At 42.6% G+C, this 16,059-nt stretch overlaps 2 protein-coding genes across 2 annotated transcripts; both read left to right on the forward strand.

The window, feature by feature from the left end:
• The first annotated feature begins 213 nt into the window (after positions 1 to 213).
• On the forward strand, positions 214 to 2,967 carry hoxd10a (homeobox D10a). Its single transcript, XM_035173665.2, has 2 exons — positions 214 to 1,228; positions 1,986 to 2,967. The coding sequence occupies exons 1-2, from the start codon at positions 457 to 459 to the stop codon at positions 2,258 to 2,260; spliced, it is 1,047 nt and encodes a 348-aa protein (XP_035029556.1). The 5' UTR covers positions 214 to 456; the 3' UTR covers positions 2,261 to 2,967.
• A 1,265-nt stretch (positions 2,968 to 4,232) lies between these two features.
• On the forward strand, positions 4,233 to 6,380 carry hoxd9a (homeobox D9a). The gene is made up of 2 exons (XM_035173668.2): positions 4,233 to 5,059; positions 5,512 to 6,380. The coding sequence occupies exons 1-2, from the start codon at positions 4,483 to 4,485 to the stop codon at positions 5,754 to 5,756; spliced, it is 822 nt and encodes a 273-aa protein (XP_035029559.1). The 5' UTR covers positions 4,233 to 4,482; the 3' UTR covers positions 5,757 to 6,380.
• Positions 6,381 to 16,059: the final 9,679 nt, after the last annotated feature.

The following is a 16,059-nucleotide window of genomic DNA, read 5'->3' on the forward strand; positions in this document are numbered from 1 at the left end:
CAGACGCACGCACGCACACACATGTACATCCTTAGTCTTTCACACAAAGATACAAATGTCCTCTGGGTGTTGTGTACGGACTCTGCAGAGCCTCGATGGCTGAGCGGAATCCAAAATGAAAGTCTGCGTCTGCCTCCAATTCAAATCAAACGTGATAATTGCCTGAGTTTTATTGAGCAGCCTGCGTGTGTGTGTGAAAGTCCCGCGATGCCCCCGCGTTGTGCGTGCAGACCAATTTCAAGTCCGCGTCGTAGGTGTCGCTGTTGACCACGTCTGCATCCGCGGCGCAGAGCGAGTGCGGGGAGAGAGGAGGCTGCGTCTCAAGGCCATTTTCAAATCTCATTGGTGGGCTCGTCATGTGGTCGGGAGGCATCCTGACTTGCAGGGAGATTGTTTTCCTAGATATGTCAGCTTCCACAGGACATCTCTCTCCTCCAAAGAGCTTAACCCCCAAAAATGTCCTTCCCCGGTAGCTCTCCTGCGGCCAACACCTTCTTGGTGGACTCTTTGCTTGGTGCGTGCAGGACGGACAGCTTTTACTCCGGCAGCAGCAACATGTACATGCCGTCCGGCTCAGACATGGGAACTTACGGAATGCAAACCTGTGGACTCCTGCCGTCTTTCGGCAAGAGAGGGGAGGTCAACCACCAAAACATGGGCATGAACGTGCACTCCTACATACCTCAACTAGAAAACTGGACTGATCCGAGCCGACCCTGCAGGATAGAGCCGTCCAGTCAGATGACAAACTGTTCCTTCTCCCAGAGCATAAAGGAGGAGAGTAACTGCTGCATGTACTCCGATAAGAGAGTCCAAAAAGTCAGCCTGACAGAAGTCCCCGCTTATCCCAATGTCGCCCCCGAGTCCTGTCCCGTCGACGGCCCCGAGATCCCGGTGCCGGGCTATTTCAGACTGAGCCAAACTTACGCGAATGGGAAGCACCAGGACAGCTACTGCCATGAGCCGCCGAGTCCAAACCCAACACTGATGCAGCTGAGCCGGCTCACCCCAAAACCGCAGTCCACTTCCTCCACGTCCTCCTCGTCGTCCAATTTTGCAGAGGTGGAGAAGAAAAGTGAGGACTTGCGGCACGACCCCGAGACCTCCAGGACCCCGGTGCCCGCAGAGAGTCCGGATGCAAAGTCCGGCTCGGAGGAGAAGAGCTGCTCCGTGGAAATGGAGGCGCCGGTGTCCAGTCCTGAGCTGCCGCAGCAGAAGGAAGGGAAAGGTGGGTTGGCTGCAAATGAATGCTTTTATCTTTGTGGCGCTGTGTTGAGAGAAGGCTCGAGCATCATAAAACCAAGTATAAAACACAAACAACCCCGAAAGTCGTAATGTTTAATGAGAGTCTTTCTCAAGTTGCAGTTATAGGCAGCAGAGAATGGTTTTACCGTGCAGCATGCAGACTCTGACCCCCCTCCTTTAACTCACATTTAAATTCTAACATTGCATTATTTAAATATATATTGCATGCTTTACTTTGAAATGCATGGCACTATTGCATTATTTCTAGGCTCTAAAGCTGCACTGACAATCCTATCAGCAATTACCATATCTGTGGTGTAAATTAAAAATGCAGGCTCTTTAATAAATTGGTGCATTTGCAGCCACAGTGCACAGTTCGGATCCTGCAGCCTGGCCACATATCCCAAACCACTGTATTTGAAATTCAATTTGCAATGGAGTACTTTGAACATTGCATTAATTACACGTTAATATATTTAATATTTAATGCAATTAATGGGTTTTTTATTATCATCCTCTTTCAAGCTGCACGTACACAGGTGTAATCCCCGGTGTGCGCCTTGATCAGTTGGGGGTTGATTTCATTTCTCTTTTATTAGTGGTGGCACGGTCGTGACTAATAACATCCGCTGCATATGAATTATTCTGGGAAGGCGTTGTTATATTGTGTGTTATTTCCCATGAGGCGAGGTGTGAAGCAGCAGGTGAGGCTAAGAATAAATGTGTGTGAATCTCCACAGACTGCAAGAGCGTTACGCCGACCAGCAACTGGTTAACAGCGAAGAGTGGGAGAAAGAAGAGATGCCCCTACACAAAGTACCAGACCTTGGAGTTGGAGAAGGAGTTTCTGTTCAATATGTATCTGACCCGAGAGCGCCGCCTAGAGATCAGCCGGTGCGTCAACCTGTCCGACAGGCAGGTCAAGATCTGGTTTCAGAACCGCAGGATGAAGCTGAAGAAGATGAACAGGGAAAACCGCATCCGTGAACTGACCTCAAATCTCACCTTTTCGTGAGCTCGCCTGCTCTCAGTGGTTCTAGCTGTGTTTTTTTTATTTTCTATGTCTCTTCGTGTTCAGTTTGATGCTTTTTGGTGGCATTGGACGTTCATTCTCAATTTCAGCGAAACTGTGACTATATATATTTTAGTACTTTGTGTGGCATCTAGTATTCTATTTGTTTCATTTATTATTTTTTGTATTGTATCACATCAGGGTAAGACTTTTTGTTGTTAAATTATTGGACACTTCTTCCTCTCGCCTCTGCCCGTATATGGATATAAATCTATTGTGTCGGGGTAGTGGTGGTGGTGGTGAGCTGTGTGGGAAAAGACGTTGCTTTTATTTCAGTCATGAAAGCACATTTATTGTCGTATAGTGCAACATTTGTTTTACAGTGTGTGCAAGCCATTTGCTCTGTAGTGAAATGTTTCTATGGGCCTTTTAAAAGTGGCGGAAAAACAGTGTTAATCTGTGAATTTACTGCATGTTTGTGGCATGTATCTTGCAATAAACTGATTGTCAAATATCTTTGTTTTCTTTTTGTTCATGTTGTGGTCCAACGACTGTCATTTATCAGTATTTGCTGCACCAATGTGGAAATTTGCGGTACTGTTCACTTTGATGCAGGAACTATTTTTCCTTAAAACGTTTAAGATCGGGTGGAAGAAATGAAGGAAAAATACAATATCTAAACCAAGCTGTTGTACACTAGTCAAAGTGAATAAATGGCATCCAATATGTCCCTAATGTGTTCCTGATTTAACTGAAGGGTTACAGTTGTGCACTAACTTCTTGCAAAGATAACTATTTTAGATTTTATCCCTTTTACGCGCAGTGCCACATGTCTTTACGCACGCACTTTTAAGACGTAAGGAGAAAACTACTAATCTACCATCACATGTTTTTAAGATAGTGCACTTCCCCTAAGATACACAGAGAAGAAACGACTGATATTTGTCAAACTAAATTATGAATAATGAAAAAAATGCTCTAAATAGCAAGAGAAAGGTCGCAGCCTTTTGTGCCGTTCTCTTCCACTCGTCGGTTTCTGTGAACCAGAAAAGCTGCAGCACAGACGCAAAGGGGCGGAGGTCTTATAATCAAATAAATATGCAGTTGCTTTTATTTGCAGGCCTGTTTGTAACTAAACTAACTGTCTACAGGACTCATCAGGCTGGGTAAGCTACGTCCAAGCACAAATTCACAGACGAGAATCGCCTCTTCCTCCCTGTACGAGGGACGCAGGCCGCAAAATCCACATTGTACTCCTTATTATAATCACTTATTTTCACCTTATGCCTGATAAAATAACATAAAGCTGCAGCTCTGACTTAAATTGCAACTATTATTGTGAAAAATGTCTTTCATTCTGGAGCGATTGTAAAAAAAAATCTGCTTCCTAACACGCAGAAACCTACCTTCTTTGTTAATCCAAGTAAATTTAAGCCATTACTTCTAAATTACACCTTTCACGAAGCAATATACAGATGTACTTATCCTCTTCAAGTCTCTTTTTTATTGACGGCATGTATAATCACACGCACCTCATAAAACATTTATTGATACATAAAGGCATTATTGCCTTCCTTTGAATTAATGCAATCATTTTCACAACTGCCATTTCCTGCTCGACTTTTTACAGAATTAAAGCAACCCAGAAAAATATGTTTCCTTTCCGAAATATTAACAATGGATCAGCCGCATTGTGTGAAAAGGGGGGAAATGGCGTCTGTTATTTTACAGCATGTTATTACATCTATTTTACGAGGATCCCGTCAGTCTATAAACCATTTTACTGGCATTGAGGGTATCGGGACGATATTATAAGAGTTTTCCTCAAACATTGAGATGCAGGGAATCCGTCTTTGAGAAGTGTGTGTCTGTCTGTGTGTGTGTGTGCGTAGGGAGGGGGTCTTTTCTTTTTTGTATTGTTGCAACATCCTGCAGCCTCAAGCTCACGAGAACAAAAATCATTTGCATTTATTTGAGCGATGGTTTTCTCCCTCCAGTCACATCTGACGGAGCTTTTTATTATTTGCGAAATGAAAAGCGAAATTAAACCTGACGAGAAAAAGAAAAAAAAACCGAGAGGGAGCCAGGGCAGGATTGATTTACTTGCTGTATTGGTAAATATGACCACGTGATCCATGTAACCAATCCCTGTAGATGCAGGCCAAGCAAAAATACCATGATTGTTCATAGAGGGAAGCTTCCCGTAACAGTGCAACCCTTATTATATGAGTAGGAAGAGATCAAAAATGTCTTCCAGTGGCACTCTCAGTAACTGCTATGTGGACGCTATCATGGGGCAGGAGCCGGAGGATGTTTACGGCGCTCGCTTTCTCCAGGCTCCACACCCGGTGACCCCGAGGCCGTCAGGTGCCGGGGACAACGCAGACTTCTCCTCCTGCAATTTTGCACCAAAGTCCGCCGTCTTCCCCTCGTCGTGGTCCTCGATTCACCCGCAGGGGATTTATCATCCGTACGCGCACCACCACCACCACCACCACCAGTCCCCGCATCTGCCCGCGTCGGACGGGAGATACGTGGGCGTCCGCTCCTGGATGGACCCCATATCCAACCACGTTTCGTTCGCCGGATTTCACGCCAGCAGCCGCTCGTACGGGACAAAGCCCGAGGTGCTGCCGCCCAAAGCTGCCGCGGAGTGCGACACGTTGGAGGCAGAGGCTCGGCCGCTGGAGTTCGCGTGTGCAGCGTCGGAGTGTCCGGAGAAGGCGAGCAAAGAGCACAGTGGCAGCGAGCTGTCGAGCCACAGCGAGCCCAAAGAGGAGAAACAACAACAACTTGACCCAAGTAAGTAAACGAAATAGCCTGTAATGATTTACAACCCCAAGAACTGTATGCGCTGGGTGTGTAAAACTGGAGGTTTTACTAACCTATAAAAGTGTCTCGAGCTATACCGTGGCTCGGGAAGGAGAGAAAAAACCCACCCTACATGGGTTATTACAGGGGCATTCTAACCTCTTTCATGTTACAGGACACCCAAAATAGATACACTGCTTCATTTCGATAAGATTTTACCTGAGGGCTGGAGTTAGAGAACGTTCACTTTCTTCTTTTTACAGGAACTCGTTGGAAAAAACGCGTAAAAGTCAACTTTACGCATCGTTTATCAAAAACACAAGCCACAATTCTCATCTTGCTTTTTACTCCTAGCATTCAATGTCCCCCAACCCCACTTTGAAACCCATTTACTGAAGTCATTTAAGTTGAATTTCAACGTGTGCCTTTTTTTTCCCCACCAGGCAACCCTGCAGCAAACTGGATTCACGCACGCTCCACGAGAAAGAAGCGATGCCCGTACACGAAATATCAGACTTTAGAGCTGGAGAAGGAGTTCCTCTTCAACATGTATCTGACAAGAGACCGGCGCTACGAGGTTGCCCGCATACTGAGTTTAACCGAGAGACAAGTGAAGATCTGGTTCCAGAACAGGAGGATGAAAATGAAGAAGATGAACAGGGAGAGGGGCGGCAAGGATCTGCTATGAGTCCCCTGCTGCTGCTGCTGCTGCTGCTGCTGCTGCTGCTGCCATTTCACACGTTTCCATGTTTGTACCAACTGAAGCCATCTGAACCATTACATTTCTTTTTTGGTAGGAGCCTCGGTTGGCAATCTTTTAGACCTTCTTTTAGCAACATATTGAGTGTGAGTGTCACTACTTTTAAGCCCAACGCGCAGGAGTCTGTCCCGGTGAGACTGCCACAGACAGGATCCCTCATCAGAGACTTCAGCCACTTGGAAGTTTTCGGTTTTTACCATTTTCCACACAATCACAAACTGCTGATTGTGGAGCAGCCCCCCTTTCTCCCACGTAGGAAACGTGCCTATATGTGTATTGCTTTTATAGTTGTTAAGAATTTGGAGTTGTGTATATATAAAACACTTTCACAGCTAAACTACTTTTGACTGCTGTTTGTCTCAGGACGCACACCATACGCAAACTGTGGGGGAATATTGCGCCTGCGTTGCCTTCTGAAAAACCTTCTTAAAACAAGGGAAAGCAAACTCTACATTTCATTTTAAATATATATACGTCTATTGAACATGTTTCCCTTTAATTAACACATTTAACTACTTTTATTTCCTGCGTGCTGCTGCTATTTTGTGACCTATTTTATTTGATTTCTTTATAAACCAAAACATTGGTCCCTGAGGCCTTGTTTGCACAGAACGCTGCTTGACTCCAGAAACAATGTCTTGCAGGCAAATAATATAACGCACAATTTAACCATGCGGAATCACTCGATTTCCTTATTTGCAGCCAAACAAAATTGATCCATTTTTCAATTCCAAAAAAGCTTAAATTCGGCACTAGCCTTTGTTAAATTCCACTTTTTTCTAAATGTTGGATTTGAACGGTAGAAAACACAAGTAGTAAAGTGTTTACGACATGGGAGAGGTGTCGCGGCGCATTTCCAATTTATTGTTCAACTTGTACGAAGAATTGCTTTAAAGCAGGAAGAGACGTGGTCCAATAAAGCGATAGAAATGGCTAGACGTCTGGGCTAAATGAGTTTATGGCCAGTAATTACACCGCCTCCTTTGAAACTAGTCTTTTCTCTTCTTTTTCCGAGGCGTTTGCGTCTGTTGCTGACAAACAGAATGTGGATACTTTTTCCACAGGGTGTCTGTTCGATGAATTGTTTCAGAGGAAATCAACCCCCCACCCATCCACCGTAATGGTCACGTTTATTCATCAACTCCACTTCCCACCGATGGGAAAGAAAAAAACTTAACTTTGACTGGTGTGTGAGGCAGTGGTGAATTTCTTCTGATTTAAAAATGTGGTGTGTCCAAGTGTTTACCTCAAATGGGCTGTAACAACAATATTTATTAATATTATTGCTGAAAAATATTGAAACGTTCAACTGCAACATTTCTACAATAAATAGATAAATAGATAGTTTTAAAATAGGCTACAACGTGTACAACCTTTACGTTGGAGCACTGGTCTGCATGGGATACTGGTATCGCTAGAGGGCGATGTTGATCTTTTAGTCCCAGTCCCAGCAGTGTATTCACAGCTGGAACATGCAGACATTTACACCACACCTCATGTAACCCATTTACAGATTCATTCATATATATATAAAACAGTAAACAAACTTGTCCTGTATATCTCTATTGGTATAATAATATTGATTAATTTTGGAGGTGATTCTCTAAAAAGTCCAGGGAAGTAGATTTGAAAGCTGCTAAAAAAGAATCTTCAAGCTTCTTTTAAAAACCTAAAACTCCAAATTTGTGTTTATTAATCGCTCCTATCAGCTCCTAATGTAGTTGTTAAAATATGGCGAGGTCCCATTTCAGCACTTTGTCATTTTAATCCATATGGAAAAGGGGGAAGAAAAGTTACAGGAGCAGCCTCTGTTTATCACCATTTACATTAATTTCCTTGCAAAGTCCATATCCTCTTCTCAACTCAACCCCACTGATTTATTATTTTTGAAAGTCCGCAGCACAGTAAATCTCCTGTTGTCTTTCTATATTAATCCTGGCCTAATGAAAATACTGATGGCAGACTCGTATTTCATGTTACCAAACGTCACAGCGACTCCTGCGCAGCCACTGGTTTTTATCAGTTTTTACCACACACACAAAACGCTGAAGCACTGTGGACCCTATTTTTTTTTTCGTGCTGTAGATATGGTGAGCACAGAGGTGGTGCTATACTGGGCCTTGGGAAGGAAATAGCCTATAGATATGTTCCTGTTTTCCAACTGGTGCAGCCTCCTCCATTTTTAAAAGCACTGCATGCGTAAAAGAACATACTCTTAGTTCCAGAGTAATTAAAAGTAGGGTTGATTGAAGTTTGACCCACAAAACCCTCTTCAGGCCTCTGGAGTCTTCTGATCTCCATTATCTGATACCGTCAAGTTTCACATGAGGCGTTCACTGTACATGTGGCTGACTTTCAGCGGAAGTATACGCGCTTCACACACCACATGACTCTTATATCACACGCCGCTCCGTTTATACGCTGCTTCTCTGTCTCCTCTTATGTGTCCACATACACTGCACCACTCTGTGTCCCGAGGAGTTAGAGGGAACGTGTCTTCAGTCGTCGCCGCCACTGGAAGCGATGATTGTCACGAGGTCACCAGTTGTTTCAAGCATCCAGACAATGACAGCCATTGGCAGCGCGCGGAGAGCACAAGATAGATGCAACAATATTGAAGCAATCAGAGAAACTGCTGAATCGATTATTTGCGCCTTGATGCGACATTTGATGATAAACACTGCGGCCTATAATTAAGTCGACTGCTGACTTTTATTGCTGGAGACCTTGTCCCAGAGTGACGACGTTCTACGCCTTTTTTTGAATAGAAAAAATACGTGTGGCTACACGATTACGCACGGTTTTTACGCACACAATAACTGGATTAAACAGTATATGGGCATGCGCAGAGAGAATTCCATGCAGTCGTCCTCGCTGTACTGTTGAAGGCTACATAGTCATGTGTCTCTTGACTTTACAGGTCACGGGTGAGGTCAGTTATTTCACTCTCACCATCAGCTGCGTTCACGCTACTCCCTGTTTGTCGCTACACATCCACAGACTTGTGGTGCAGCGTTATTTCGGTCAGGGCTGCATAGGCCAAGATGTCGTGGCTGTGAACATGAGCAGATCGTGCGTCACGGATTTGGAGCACAATCCCATCCCTCCCTTATAATGTTGAGCTTTTCTAGAGCACTGTTAAATGTTGCATAGTTTTAAAGCCACACAAGAAAAAAAATGTTTAATCGTAAAAAACAACAAAAAACACCACCAGATGATATAGGACTTTGCTTTGGCTCCTAATTACCACACTAGATGTTAATGTGCACATGCTACTGTTTTAATATGCATATCAAATTGTATCTATTCTCATTGCAACATAAAAATTCCTGGCGCATTTTTTTCAGTCACAGTTTTAAACTTTAAAATCCACTAATGCACCGTTTCTAATTCTTCTCCTTTTCCAGTAAACCAGTTGCTGCCGTAATAATAAATTGAAGTTTAACAAAGCAACAGATTGAGATATTGAAGCGGCTCTAATATTCTGGTTTTGTGGGCGATGAGATGGAAGAAAGTGCAACACGATGCCTCGGGAAAACACTGACAGGTTTCGGTTTCTTACAGAAGAGATACAATCTAACAAATATCAATGTTGTGGCTTTGATCCAAACCACTACTGGTGTTAGACTCACCAAGATGAGCATAAGCGAGTTTTGACTCGCCCATTAGTTTGCGATTCCTTTTTATTCACAATGAAAGCAACAATACTGTATTTGTTCCAGGAACTACAGTAAAGCATCAATGCACACACATCGTTGTAATTACATTATCAGTGCAACTAACATCATTGGGAGGAAAAATGACAAGAATGGAGAAAGAAAAACACAATCTCATCGAGCTGTAGCCTCAGGGTGGACTTCAGAGGAATCAGGCCGCACAGAAAGCACAATAAGAGCCCTGTGATCTCAGTAAACCAGAACATCTGAGCCCATCACAACATAATGTCACATTAACCATAAATTCACCGTACACTGTCCTGTTAGACTCTGCTTGTGAGCACGTGTCCAATTTCTAAGTTCATTCACATTTTCATTTAATAATAAAATAATGTCTTCTTCTTTTAAACATTTCCTATATTTGGAGACGACGATTCAAATTACGCACGGGGAAAAGGTTGATTTAGCCAGTTTGATTATCTTGGATGTTTGGCTTTATTAACATAACTAGTATAAAAAAGGGTCTTATTTGGCCTTATCTTGTTAAAGTGGATAAACGGGACTATACAGTGGGAGAAGAGACTAAAGAACAGAATATGAAGACATGGAGGCCTGCAGCCTTGGGACGTGCTGAGCCTGTGGTTGCCACATATTTATTAACGTTACGAGGTAACACTGCTGCAGCTGTGTGCGATATAGATCACACACACACACACACACACACACACACACACACACACAGCTGCAGCACACACACACACACACCCACACACACACCCTCTAACTTATAACTTCCTTTTTAATCACACCAAGGCCCCATAATAAAGTTTGTGCCTTGCATTTTTAAAAGGCCCATACGTGCACCATGTGTACATTATTAATAAATCATAGAATTTTATTTATCTCATTTTCTAAACGCTATTTATTTTTCCATAATCTAATGCCACTGATTGGTTTCTTTGGTTTGTGTCTCTCATCCATTTACTTGACGCATTTTATTAAGGAGCCACAGCAGCGTTCTTTCTCAGTGCAACGTGGCCACTCTCTTTCCATCTGTGATGTCCAATAAAAAAGGCGGTAACATCACGACAGAAGAATGAGCAGATAAAATAGTCCCGTATCTTTGCACCGAGACTAAAGCGACGTTAATCCAGATTCTCTTTTTCTCCGATAGAACCATCTAATCCACATAGATTATACTGGACTATAGTGTTACCATACTGTCATAGTCGTGTAATGCAACAAATCCTGATCTCTTGCATCGCCATTGCGCTCAACACACACACACACACACACACACACACACACACACACAAACACACACACGCACACACACACACACACACACACTCACACTATAAGACAGGAAACCAGAGACAGAGCCTGACTATAAATCGCACATGCTGACTCTGGCATGCCACCAGATGACCAAGAATGAAATGGAACAAATTCCTTTTTGCTGCACAAATATTCATACACACAATATTGCACTTGCAGCAATTGGCCTTTCAATGTTGAGGGTCGAAGGAGGAAAAAATAAAATAAAATCATATGCATTAATAATGTAGCCCACATATCTTGTGTGGGAAGAAAATTTCGTAGAGACGCATAAGGAACTAGAACAATAGCTGTGCGTCAAGATGGAGGCCAGCGTCAAAATATAAATAAATATGTATTCTAAATTGACCCTTTATTTAAACTGCAACAGTGTTGGTTATAAGAAAAATAAGCCCACTGCTTTTATAATGTGTCATTGTCATTTCTATACTGGAAAAAGCCAAAAAGCCAAAAAGAAGAAAAACACCCAATCTCGTTGTTCCTCGTTGGTGCGTGGATTCCATTCAACGCAGAATGATTTATAATTACGCGTAAAATGTGTCTTATTAAAACACATTATCAAACTTTAAACAGAAATAGGTTGTCCTTCATTTTGAACCAAGCAGACATTGTACTATTCTTTTTTCCAAATAGTGGATCAATTCAAAGTACGTTTTTTCTGTTATCCCACAACATTTGCTCTATGTTGCAGCTTAAACATTTTAAGGCTAAGAAGTGTGTTTTCAGATGGAGCCTAACATTTAACGGTGGAGTTGCCCAATAGAAACAGAAAACAAAATAGTGGGGCGACCTTATTGTGTGTGTGTGTCTTTTTCTAGAGGACATGGAGGGGCTTCAGCCATTATGCGCAAAGATGGGGAGCATTGCTGCAGTCGAAATTCCTTTTTGTGAGAGGACAATTTACAACTTGGTAATAGACCTTTTTATGTGCCTCCATCGCCTGTCATTGGATGCCACTGGTCATGTGTGAGAGGCAAACGTCTTCATGGCTCTTTTCCTGATTTCCCAGGCGATTCTTTTTCCCACTGCATTCTGCGTCTATGCTGCTCAAACCGATGCGCCACGGTCGGCTTTCTTATTTAAAAAAGAAAAAGAAAAAAGAAAAATTCCCACTCTTTCGTTTCATCAACGTCCGGTCTGCTGTTATCTGCGGCACAAGAGCAGCCTCTTTCTCCTGGATGACAAGAGGAGCGTTTCAACTTTCTCCTTGTCTCACCTCGTCGTTTACAAACAACAGCAGCAGCAGCAGCAGCAGAAGCCACCCTGGCTTTTCCAGAAAAAAAACATCCTAATGCAGCGCATAGGTAAAACTCCCAGAATGAACATGGATTACCTCCTGGTTATAGGTAAGATTTGCATGCGTGTGAAATCAGCTTTTCTTTACATGTGCATGTGAAGTTTGACAGCTTCCTGTTTCATTAGTCATGTAAATTAGCTGAAGGGTCATATGCAGCTCGCCGGTAATTTGGCGAATTCACGTGTTTGTAGGTGTGCTGGAATAAATGGTGTTTAATGATTTAGACGTGGGAAATGTTTGGGGATTTGTTTTAGCGATGATTGAAATATGTCTTACAGCTTTTATGCAACACGAATAACTAAGAAATTAATGTTTTTCAAATGCTGGATTTTAAATGGATTCACTTGTAAATATTTTTGGAAATGTGTTGACAATTTTTGCTGTCATGTCGCTTCAATTTGGAGACATTGCTGATTGGTCATTGCAGTATTTCCCCCACTTATTAAGAGCTCTTAGTATTTAATTCACTCTTAGTTTTCGTTTTGAATCTTTGTCAACGAGCCTTTTCCCTCATTTCCCCTCTGCTGTTTGACACTGAGCCCCTCACTTGTATGATCTCGCGTTTCCTCAGCCACCGGAAAATCTGCATCCATCCCCTGAACCCACTTTATCTGCGCACACTCGTTCCACTTGCCAGAAAAACACCGCACTACAATCGCCACAGAACAAATCGGCGTTGCTGCATATTGCACACATGCAGGTCTGCAGGCAGAAGAGGCTCAGTTTTCATAGCTGCTGCGTTCAGCTGCCTGGAGATGGGGGCCAACTGAACAAAGACAGTATTTCACCGCTGGCTGACAGGCAGCTGCGAAAGTATTTACAGCCTTGCTGCAATGCGGCAAAATGGACTCTGTGGAAGAGACAAGGCTCCAGTGCAAAGCTGAGGAAATAAGAAAGGATTCAGTTTGCAGTGGTGAATCTGGAGCTGTATATATAGCTTCTATTGTCTCTGTTTGTTATGTGATTATGTAGATCAATGTCCGACCACAGGGCCTGCGTGTGCACATTTTAACAGAGAGCAGTTTCCATGTATGGACGTGGTTTCATCCTTCATTCAAATCCATTCACATTTATTTTAGGCTCTTTTGTTTTATTGTGACACAGTGAGAGCCTTTCTAAACATGTTTTACATATTTGAAACCTAAAAGATACAAGAACTATTATTTTCTTTTAACAGAATTTATTCTTTATTTATTCTTTGTTCCAGTCATATAATCCACTAATTATTGCACTGATTGATTTACTGATATATATTTTGTTTAACTTAATAACCATCTTCACAAACGAGTTTATTTTTGCTTTATCTGCTAAATAACGAGTATTAACATTTAGCCTACATTGCAGAATATTCTCAACTAGCCTACCGGATGAAATCAATGACTTATTCTCTCTACATTTTCAAATATATCTGAAATTTGCAACCTCAGATTTTAGAAATAAACAACGATAATGTTTCAAAAAGGCTGGGAGATGATTTTCTCTTCTTTCTTGAATTAAAATATACCCAAATGTTGAGTCAAATAACAGCAACTCACTTGCTTTAAAATCCCTACTTAATTGAACAAATATTATAAGTTTGAATAGAATTAGAATATCTGAAAGCTTATATCACTTCCTTCTTCCTCTTTGAGCATCTGCACCAGCAGCTTCATGAAATGATATCGTTTCTTTTAATAGCTCGTGTGGACACATGGACTATTTTTTACAGTGGAGAAGGGGGTCGTTAAAATTCCAGCAGAAGGCGCTGTTGCCCAACGTTCAGCCTCTCTGCGCCCACCCTGCAGTCCTTTCCTGGCAGCCTCCTGAGCGCTGTGATTGGCTGATACGCGTGGTCATGTGATGTGGTTCACGTTTGAAAGCGGGCTTTGGAGAATTGGTGTGAGTTTGTTTCAGACTGTAGTTGGAGCTGAATGAGGAATTGTGTTGGTGAATCTCAGTGGGATCAGCCATTGTGAATATGTATGAATGCATCTGGGTTATTTCTGTGTTTGAGCGTTGAGAGGTGGTTTCCTGTTGCCACAGTAAAAAGGAAAACAACTGTTTATTGCATTATTATAACACAGCCAGCACATATAGGAGACTGGGACAATTTCAAGAGGTTGCACAGACAAGATTCCACATTGTGACACAGATTCTTGAGATCTTATACTCTGACATCTTCCTCCTGATGAAGAGGAAGCTGATGTTAAAGAACATAAACCATATTTATGAAGAGAGCTGGTGGACGTGACATTTCCTACAAGCCATTAAATCACAGATACACCAGGAATGATGCTGCTCAAACACCCAGGAGGCGATGCTGGGGCTTTCACCCAAGATGAATCTCCTGAGAAACAGCTTTTACGAGGACATGCATGTAAAAAAGTAACTCTGATTTCAAACCCTCCCATTCATCTTAATACCTGCCTCACAGTGGCGAGCATCCAAACATTGAACCCCATCATGCAGCTCAGTGTGCAGCTTGCACAGGAAAGGGAGGGGCTAACGTGCACGGCGCTCTGGGATTGGCCCGGGAGGATGAGTGACATCAGTCTTGTTGTGGCAGGTTCACTGAGGGGGAGACGTGTATTTTGGCACGAGTCAGTGACGCACGTTGAATGTTTGTGTTTTACTTTGGAGGTCAAATTGCAGCGGTGACATCACTTAAGTAAATACGTGCCACAAAGGAAATGTTTTGTTTTTCTAAAGTTGGAACAGTTCGAGATGAGATCATAGACAAAACGATTATGAGTGTGAATGAGCAGATGAAGATATGAGGCTTTTCTGCCTGCAACGTGCTAATTACTTCAATCCAAATGAGATAAAATACTCGAAATGATATTAAAACTACTTCTAATTTGAATCCTAGTGCACCGTTGTTCCCCCTGTGTGCAATGACAGCCCCTGCAGCCCCTCGGCTTCCTCGTTTCCACGACTTTTCCTCGGCGCACATCAGTGTAATCGGCGTTATTGAGTAAGTGCAACTTTGAGGGTTATTTATGGGCCAGCGCGCCGCCGTGAATGGCTGCGAGGAAACACGTGACGCCATTAAAGTTTGTTTTATGGCCTGAGACTTGACAAGCCAAAATATAATTCTCATTGTGTATTAGTAGGGAGCCTGCAGATGGGTTGGAATAGAGCTGGACTTGGCAGCAGCGGCGGTGGCGGCCGGAATCCTCCTCCTCTTCTTCTTCTTCTTCCTGCTCCTGGCTGCGTGGATGCGTTTTGTTGGTGCGCCATGCGTTGCGGTCTCTGCGGTAAGCTGCGTTTTATCGTCGTGCTCGTGGTGTGCTATGGGCGTGTGTGATGTCATCAGTGCTGCTTTTACTGTCAATGCTGCAACAGTGCGAGCGCAGGATGGTCTCACAGCAAAATGTTGTGCTGCTCTATGAGAAGCTGCGTGTAACTGTGTGACCGTGTTTCGCGTTTAAAACATGTTTTTTCCACCATGATCCAATCGGTGGCTTTTTTTTTTTGCTGGATGTTGTTGAAGTCACATGATTTTGTTATTGTGCACCACCGGGCTTCTTATTTGCTTATTTATTATATCGTCACTATAGGGCTCATCTTTTAAAAAAATGCTGCTTGATTTTATTGATAAAATTAAATTAAAATGACTCTATTTTTTTATTATTAATATGTTCTTTTGTTATAATTCTAAGGAAAATCTGAATTCGTTTCAATGAGGTTCAGTTATAACCACACTGGAATTTATGAATCACGAAAAACCTGCAAAAAAACCTGCACTAGCTTATAAATATAAAGCCATTTTAAAATGTTCTCAATATTATCGTCACTACAGGCCTAATGCATTTCAATTATAGGCCTTTAAGTTATTAATTTGCGCCTCTCCTGGTTGGAGATCCACTCTAATGATTAAATGGGTTTATTTGGAGTATTTAAGCTTTATTCTTTTATTATTGTCAGTCAGAAAAAAGGCTTCATATGAGGCCTGCTTATC

The sequence above is a fragment of the Hippoglossus stenolepis genome, chromosome 13, assembly GCF_022539355.2.
Source record: "Hippoglossus stenolepis isolate QCI-W04-F060 chromosome 13, HSTE1.2, whole genome shotgun sequence".
Taxonomy (NCBI): Eukaryota; Metazoa; Chordata; class Actinopteri; order Pleuronectiformes; family Pleuronectidae; genus Hippoglossus; species Hippoglossus stenolepis.